General features: G+C 35.1%; 1 protein-coding gene across 1 annotated transcript; it reads left to right on the top strand.

Annotated features, from left to right (window-relative positions):
• Nucleotides 1-3,098: 3,098 nt before the first annotated feature.
• LOC141365600 (uncharacterized) lies at nucleotides 3,099-8,294 on the top strand. The gene is made up of 7 exons (XM_073870078.1): nucleotides 3,099-3,596; nucleotides 3,705-3,803; nucleotides 3,918-4,021; nucleotides 4,280-6,379; nucleotides 6,479-6,690; nucleotides 6,923-7,082; nucleotides 7,233-8,294. The coding sequence occupies exons 4-7, from the start codon at nucleotides 5,875-5,877 to the stop codon at nucleotides 7,373-7,375; spliced, it is 1,020 nt and encodes a 339-aa protein (XP_073726179.1). The 5' UTR covers nucleotides 3,099-3,596; nucleotides 3,705-3,803; nucleotides 3,918-4,021; nucleotides 4,280-5,874; the 3' UTR covers nucleotides 7,376-8,294.
• Nucleotides 8,295-9,065: the final 771 nt, after the last annotated feature.

Raw genomic sequence — 9,065 nt, forward strand, 5'->3', positions numbered from 1 at the left:
CAGAATTTGGTGTGTGTGCACCCATGTCCATCTGTAATGTTGGTGTACACATGTGTGCCTGTTTTTCCATTACACATTCTAACTTCTCTAAACCTCCTTAACTGATTCTCTTGTTGCTGAGTTTGACTTTTTGGAGTTTGAAGTAAACTTAATTATTTATTTGATTTGAGGTAGGTTGAATACATTTTCATATAAAAGAACTAGTGATATATCGGCCGGTTTTTGCAAGTTTTATGTGTATTGGCATTGGCCGATTTGTGGCTGCTGTGTTCACAGAGTTTTTTCGGCATTATTTACACACAGAAATATAGTTTTTTAAGTTCAAATAAATGTTACTTTTTTAAATTGAGACTTGTAACATTTGGCATCATCGTGTCATTTTTATAAGTAAACTAAGTGAGCAAAAGAAGTATCGGCTCAAGTAAATAGGCTCTCTCAGTCTGTCCGCTTTACTTTCATCTTTCCGTCTATGCATGTTGGTGATTCCTCTCTCTCTGTAGCTATCTCTACAAATTAACCAAAGATATTTACATTTACATTATTAGTGTGAGCCTGCCCTGTCTACACTTAACAATGACATGTCAATTTACAATGATACTGATAAGTGCTATCTGTTATGTCATTTATATAAAGCAATCAGTCAAAGTCCCGCTAAATTAGTGCAGAAAGTTTTCCTAGAGACCAGAGGTAGAATCATATAGCCTTCATTTATATCAATAATGAGTCAAGCTACTACTGTATGAATTAATTAAATTAATCTGGCCTAGTTCATTTTATCTTAGTTTGTAGTCCTAGTCAAATCACGTACAACATTACAGAAATATGACTAACAAATTATTTGTACTGAAAAATAATATATGTGCACTTGAAAGTTTCTATTTATTTATTAAAATAAAGAAATAAGTGTCATTTTGTCACTACTGAAACAATCACGTCACAACCGAAATATCAACAAATGTTTCGGTTGTGACTGTTTCGGTAGTGACGATTTAAGCTAAATTTGATCCTACTGCTAAGATGCTAATCAGTACGTAGTTAACTAGCACAGTTCTCAACATTGAAACATGAGTAAAACCTAAATGATCAGTAGAAAGAAAAAAAACCTTAATTAATAATTGAAAATGTGTGATCGGTAGTGACATTCGTAAATGTCACACACTGATTTCCAAACTTTTGATCACATTTACTTCAAAACCATGGGACTGATCTAATCACCATGTCACCACAAGGGAGAGAGACACAGACAAAGTTTTTGGTTCAAAATGGAGGGGAGTGGCTTAAAGCAGTATTATATTATTGACCAAACTATGCAATGTTTCGGTAGTGACGTGAAAATGCGGGACAGTGTTTTTTTACATGATTTTACATGATTTTTTACTGAAAATATTCAATAAATATATTTTTGGTTTTAATTAACAAAAGTATTCAAAATGATACTTCTTAAAACAATGATAAAAAAAATTACAAAAATTATTTCATATTTTTTTTCCTATGGTGAAATTCAGACCTTGGGGTTTGGGACAACCACCTCTCAATTGAAAGCAGCATATAAATGATGATATTTTATATATAAAGCCTGCCGCTACCTCAAATATTACTTTGGGTTTTGATTGGTATTTGCTTATATTTTTTTATTATCAAACATTTTCCTACATTAATGCTTTTTAAATTAGTTTTTTGGTTCCGGGACAGCAATTTGCACGAATTCGGTAGAATGGCCCATATTCAAAATATAAAAATACGCAATGAAGGAGACACGACTACTACCAAGGCTAATGCTTACCGGTCTCAAGCAAAAAATGAGAAACCACATGACCGGTAACTCAAATGCAACCAGCACAGCTTTGTGGACCAGTCATGCTCTTGCACTGCCAGGTAAGTTCTCTTTCATATGGTATGGTATATTAATGTCTATTGCGAGTAGCTATTTTGTTAGAATACAACCCAGATAGCAACACATTCAGGGCCAAAACTGGCTTACTTTAGGCACTTCAGGCTTAATTCAGGCACAGGTTTTTTTCGTGAAACATCATTGGGCTGAGTTGTGGCGTGAGTTTGGCCAACCAAAAGAAATAAAATGCAAATGGCTTTTTTGGCTGAGTCTTGGCTGGAGTTTGGTCCACCTAAAGAAACAAAAAGCAAATGGCTTTTTTGGCTGATTCTAGGCTGGGGTTTGGTCCACCAAAAGAAAAAAAAGCAAATAGCTTTTTTGGTTGAGTCTTGGCTGGAGTTTGGTCCACCAGAAAAAAAGTCTTCTGCAAACTGAGTTTTGCTAGCCAAAGATCAATTAAAGAGCTCACAGCCTGTGTAAATATCTTGCTTAGCTTCATTTTTTGTACGTCATACATCAATAAAAGATGAATTTTGTCAAAAACAATTGCAATAATGAAAATATGCTTGATGTATTTAAAATAATTAAAAAAAATTTCCGGGATAGAAACTTTTTACAAAAGCTATTCAAATGCATTCCAATAAAGGAAATAATAATATGAGTTTTGTAAAGAAAAGAATTGATGTCTTTCTTGACAAGATTAGCCTGATAGGCACTTAAGGCAGACAAGGAGGTATCAATGTGCAAAATAAAAACAAAACAATAATAAATGTTTTAAAATATAGGAATGGTTCAGTCTGCCACATCATTCCTAAATAAGACTTAAAGAATTGAAGTTGTATCAAACATTGAACATTGAGGGGGCCAAAGCATTCAACATTAAATTGTGGGTGACAATTTGTCCCCTTTATGTCTATTGTGACTATAGCCATGAACTGAATAGTTACCTTTTTACAGGTATGTATTGTAAAACATTTTTGTGGGATGGTGAAACGTAATAATAAAATTAATTAGTTAATTAGTAATAATATAAATTAATAATAAAAATACTATAAAATATTCTTAAATGAAGTACTTCAATTGGTTTTCATTATTTCACAGTTGGCAATATAAAATACATCAGGAATATTTCAAAAATAAAATGGCAAGAAAAATAAGCCAAATAAATGCTTGACAATGTCAAGTTTTCACAACTGTTAGCAACTTAGTTGTTTGGCAATGGGAAATTGGTTGGCAACTCTCAAAATGTAATTTCATAGATATTTGTACCATGTCCGGACATGGTACAAATAAATCTATGAAATTATATTTTGAGAGTGCGTTTTTTCATTTTTATTTTGATACTTCTTTATTACTCGCACTCATAAACTATTTGGGAGTTGAGCGCGTCTGTTCTCAATTCTAAATTGCATTGCAACCACGCACCCCTGAACAATCCCTCGTTTTGGAATCAACGCGGCGGCGGATTGAATAGACCTGTTCGACTTCATGTGGGAGCTGCTCAGCCCGATCGATCTAAATGTTCAGTGTTCTTTTGAGTCACTCTCGCGGTATTGTGATGTCATGCACCAATCAGTCTGCGCAGGCGCCACATGAGGTCGAAATAACCCACCCACAAGAGGAACCGGAAGTTACGTAGCAGCCAGCCAGCCACGCATATTTACGCACGCCGTGGATGTGAAATTCAAACTGCTGTTTTACTACATGCTGCTGAACTTCTGCCTCGCTTGTTGATCTTTATCTTATGGTGTTTTATTACACAAAGGTAAGTAAACTTTATTTTTTAAAGAAAGCTTAACTTAGACACATGTTATAGTAGTTCACAGCAGCGTACTCGTTTGTTCACTTGTGGCTCTTATACTTTTTATGCTAGAACGCACGCCGTGGATGTGAAATTCAAACTGCTGTTTAATGCTGCTGAACTTTTGCCTGGCTTGTTGATCTTTATCTTCTGGTATTTTATTACACACAGGTAAGTAAACTTGTTTTGTTTTTTTAAAGAAAGCTTAACTTAAGACACATGTTATAGTAGTTCTCAGCAGCGTACTCGTTTGTTCACTTGTGGCTCTTATACTTTTTATGCTAGAACGCACGCCGTGGATGTGAAATTCAAACTGCTGTTTTACTACATGCTGCTGAACTTCTGCCTCGCTTGTTGATCTTTATCATCTGGGATTTTATTACACAAAGGTAAGTAAACTTTTTTTTAAAAGAAAGCTTAGGCACATGTTATAGTAATTCTTAGCAGCGTACTTGTTTGTTCAGTCCGTTTCGTCGGTTTCTGTTTGTTTAATGGTCTGACTAGTTGCTGAAACTGAACTCTTAAACAAATACATCGTTGAAAATAACAAATGTTTTGGGTTCCTATGTAATCTAGGTGTTGTTTATTTTGCTTGTTATATACATAAACTACTTTAAAAGGACTTTGTTGTTATCTATTCTTCGCAGAGTTTACCGGAAGTTACGTGATGACCACGAAAGCCGCGTGTTGTTACTGCTGAAACCGTCTATACGCTGTGGATGTGAAATTCAAACTGCTGTTTTACTACATGCTGCTGAACTTCTGCCTCGCTTGTTGACTTTTTACACAAAGGGAAGTACTTTGAGATTTCTTTAAAAAAAAGCGAGAAAAAGGTTTTAGTAATTCTAAGCAGCGCATTGCTCGGTTGGCTTGTTTGTTCATTCGTAGCTCTTTTTGCTTGAAGTGCCACAGTTATTCACAATCCTCATTTACAGTGCATAATGGAAAACTTGTGGGCCAAGCGAAGTGAGCGACTTGAGCGAAAAAACATGCGTAAAAGGGCAGTTAGACGTGTCGATAGGATGTTTGAGTCTTTTGAGAAGGAGATCAATCCTCTGCCTGAAAAGAGACCAAACACTGACGCTGAAGATGTTTGTTCTAGTGTTGAGACTGTTTATGAATGTGAGGAGGAGATTTCTAGTGAAGATTCTAATGATAGTGACTCGAATGAAAGTTTTTCATGTAATGATTTGGCAAGCTCTTTGTCAGGCTGGGCAGTTAAGTTTGGTGTTTCTTTAGTTGCTCTTACAGCACTTCTGTCTATACTTAAAGTACATCATCCATTCCTTCCAAAAGATGGGCGTTCTTTGCTCCAAACAACAAAACGGTATTTGGTGGATAAAGTAGCAGGTGGTACTTACCACTATTTTGGAATATTAAAATCTCTTGGTAAAACGCTTGAAAACCTGTCTCTTAAAGTTCCTGATAGACATGTGTTCAGGTTACAGCTAAATATAGATGGCCTGCCTTTGTTTAAAAGTTCGTCTCTTCAGTTCTGGCCAGTGTTGGGTATGTTGCAGGATTGTGTTGATAAAAAGCCATTTTTAATAGCTTTATTTTGTGGTGTTAAAAAGCCAAACCCTGTTTCAGAGTACCTAGATGCTCTTGTAAAGGAGATAAATAGCTTGACCCAAGGTTTTGTTATAAATGGTAAGTCTTTTTGGTTGAAGATAACTTCAGTTATATGTGATGCTCCAGCTAGAGCCTTTGTTAAATGCATTAAAACTCATACTGGCTATTCTGGATGTGACAAGTGTGTTCAGTCAGGTGTTTACAGTAACCATCGCATGACGTTCCCTGAGATTTGTGCATTTCCAAGGACTGATGAGTCTTTTAAGCTAGCTCTAGATGAAGATCATCACACAGGACATTCACCTCTGACTAATACTAATATAGGGATGGTTAGTTGCTTTCCTCATGATTATATGCATTTGGTGTGTCTTGGTGTGGTTCGAAGACTTTTAGATTTGTGGATGACCAGTACTGGACCTTTACCATGTCGTCTTTCTGGACATAAGATATGTGTATTTAATATTACATATTATGTAATGCATATATGTATTTAATATTACATATTATGTAATGCATATATCGCAGACCTTTTTACACTAATGATTGGGCAAAGTAATATGCATGTCAATTATCATACACATCTTAACACTGAATTTGCCCCTGAATATTATCTTCACATGGACATGCCATCTTTCAAACTTCAAGCTTATTCCATTTTAGTGATTATTACATGTTTTTCCTTCTCTACAGACGAAACCGGCGCCTTTTGGAAGATTATGACACTGATGACGAGGCTTATGCACCCCAAAAAGACAATTTGCCACATGCCCCGCAAATACAACCACCACCTAAAAGGATTTGTTCATCTACTGAGGTACAACCAAGTCCTCAAAGACAACCTCAACCCTCCATATGTCCTCAGAAGTCCTCGTGTCTGACACGGATCCCAGAAACTCCAGGCCCATCCTTGTTGGACATAAGCCCTTCAATTGAAATGCAAGAGAGAAATCTTGGGTCTTCATTACGCCAAGCAATAGATATGCCTGAACCGATGCCTACCCTGCCTTTTCACAATACACCGTCTTCTGCCAGATCATCACAGCATGTCACAGGACATCAAAATGAAACCACTTTACAGTCTCCTGATCACGCAGTGGAATCACTGTGGCATTATGACTCTTTGACTCCCAGAGTCCAGACAAAGCGCCTCCCAAGCAACGATCCATTCCAGAGATGTACGTTTTTGTTTAATTATTTCATAATCACCGTAAGTGTAAGCCTGATGTCAAAGAAAGGACTGGTGTGGTAACCTTACAATTTGTTTAATGTTTCAGCAATTCTTCATGACATTTTGACAAAACTTGAAATAGTTATGGAGCAGCAAAGACGTCTTGTAAGAATGGTTCAAGATCTCAAACAAAACAATGTTGGTGAGATCACGGAGGATAACCACTTAACTCCAAAATATTTTCCAGTTGAAGATTTAAGATCATTCACTTCCCTGGAAAGTGATCTTCAATCCGCACCGGAAACGAGACGAAAAGTGGTAGGTGTAACTAACGTTTATGAACAGTTACCTAATGCCTACTGTAATATCATACATATATTTTTCTCATTACTCTTATAATTAAACCGTGTTCAGTCTATAGCAAACCTATCGAGTTAAACGAGTTAATTTCTGAATTTTGTGATAAATTTTATGTAGTGTAGTAATTGCATATTAATATTCAAAAGTAATGAAAGTGTTCAATGACAAAGTGTGTTTTAAAACATTTCAGGTACTTGAACTTGGATTGCTGGGTGGGGTGGACTTGAAGGATACGGTTTGGAGAATAATGAAGCAGGCGATTAAAAATGACTTTGCTAAAACCATTAACTGGAGAGGTTTAAATGGAAAAACGCCATTCCAAAATTTGGAGCTTAAAAGTGTTGTCATTGGTAAGTGCTTTTGATGTGTTTGAAGAAGTTTTTATGACATTCATTAAATGAATATGTAGTGTCTTGGATCTTTAATACTGTATTGTACTGTATGCTCGATTACACTTTATTTAATGCTAATTTTTCTATATCTGTATGCTCGTATTCTAGAGGCTGTAAGAAGAAATCCAGTTTGTGCCCAAATTACTGAGCAGGAGGTTGAACAAGTTATTAGACGGTGGTTTTACTTTGCTGGTGATCGTGAGGGTGGCAGAAAAAAAAGAACATTACAAAATTTAAATTTTAAAAACTGATTTTATTGTATTTTTAATTCTGCGCACTTTTACTTTTGCACCTTTTTTACTTTTGCAGGTATTTTTTTACTTTTGCACGTGTGAACAATTTTGGCTTTTACTACCTGTTTGTTGGTTTCACTTGATTTATGCACATTTACTTGCTTCAATTTGCACTTGCTTTCCTGTTTAACATTTTATAACTTGGATTTTAATTTCTTTTACACTTATTATTTTCTTGATTTGCTGTTGGTTAAATCTATTATTCTCATTTTATTTTTGAAGCTTGGTTGATTTTTCTCTTCTGATATTACATTTTTAGTTTGTCTTTTATAACCAGCCTTTATTTTTGGGTTCACATGTACTTTGTCCATTACTGCTTTGTTTAACATTTTAACCTACTGCTTGATTTTTAATCTGTTATTGTAATTGTTGCTTTTATTTTGTCTTCTGCTGCTATTGTTTTTTAGTTATATTTTTATTGCACATGTAAATAGTTTGTATTTTTTAACCAGTTTTGTTGTTCTTTTATTACACTGCACATTTACTAATTTTTTTTTTTTTTTTTAGGTTGATTCACTACCTTTTTTTTTTGGTTGGTTTTTTGATTTGTGCACTTTACATTTTTTTACTTATTTAACACTTGTTTTTATTGTATTGTGACTTGTTTTTTGTTGGTGGGTAATGTATTAAGAAAATTTACACTTTTGGTTTGTTTGATTTGCGCACTACACAATTACTTTATTTTTGCCTTGTTTATTAAACACTTTGCTTTTTATTTATTGTATTGTTTTTTGCTTACTGTTATGTCATTCTTAATTCCTATTGTTTTAATTTTCTTGTATTTGGCTGGGGTTTGTACCTCCGTGTTAATAAAAACACTATATTTTCAAAACACATGGTTTTAATTTATTTAATAATGATTAAATATTATGGTTGCATTCAGGCTCAGTTTTAAGGATTTGGGGAAAATTGGTGTAGTTTTGGGGGGGTTCTGGAGAAGTTGGGTGAGGTTTAGTAAAGTTGTTGGCAGTTTGGCTCTTTAATGGGTTACACTTGGGGATTAAGGCAGAGTTCTGGGACAGTTAAGGCTGGTTACAGGGACATTAAAGAAGTTGTGGGTGAATTTTGGCCTGCTTCAGGCACTGTTCAGGTATCCTTTAGGCAAGCAGCTTAAGGGCCATTTGAGGGGAGGGGTCCATGGCGGTATGTGGGCCACAACAACAGCCTGAATTCAACCTGATAAGGCCCATAACCAATTTGCTATCTGGGAAGGGTATGTTAGCTAGCTAAACCTACATGTGCTTCAAAGCCATTCAAAGCTAACTAACATTTCTCTGTTGTTTTGAGAATAGCCGTTTTGAGAATCATAATGTTTTATTTACTTTGGTGATAACCAGAATTCACAAATAGGAAATTGCTTTGGCTTAAAAGTTGCAGAACAGATAATATAATAAATAAAATGTATAATATAATAAAATTGCACAGCATTTACAGGATTGGGAAACTCAGGGGTAGGTTTTCTGTTCATAAAATGCTACATGAAAGATAAAAACAAATTATTTAAAGTTGATTTTTAGGGCGATATGTTCGACTTTGTCGTAAACTGACGAAAAATAAAGTTGGGGAGCTGAAAGTCCCAACACAACAGCAGCTAATGTAGCTAGCGTTAGCTACATGTTAACTAATGTTGGCTAAATAAGTCATTAAA

Source organism: Misgurnus anguillicaudatus, chromosome 8 (genome assembly GCF_027580225.2).
Source record: "Misgurnus anguillicaudatus chromosome 8, ASM2758022v2, whole genome shotgun sequence".
NCBI classification, from domain to species: Eukaryota; Metazoa; Chordata; class Actinopteri; order Cypriniformes; family Cobitidae; genus Misgurnus; species Misgurnus anguillicaudatus.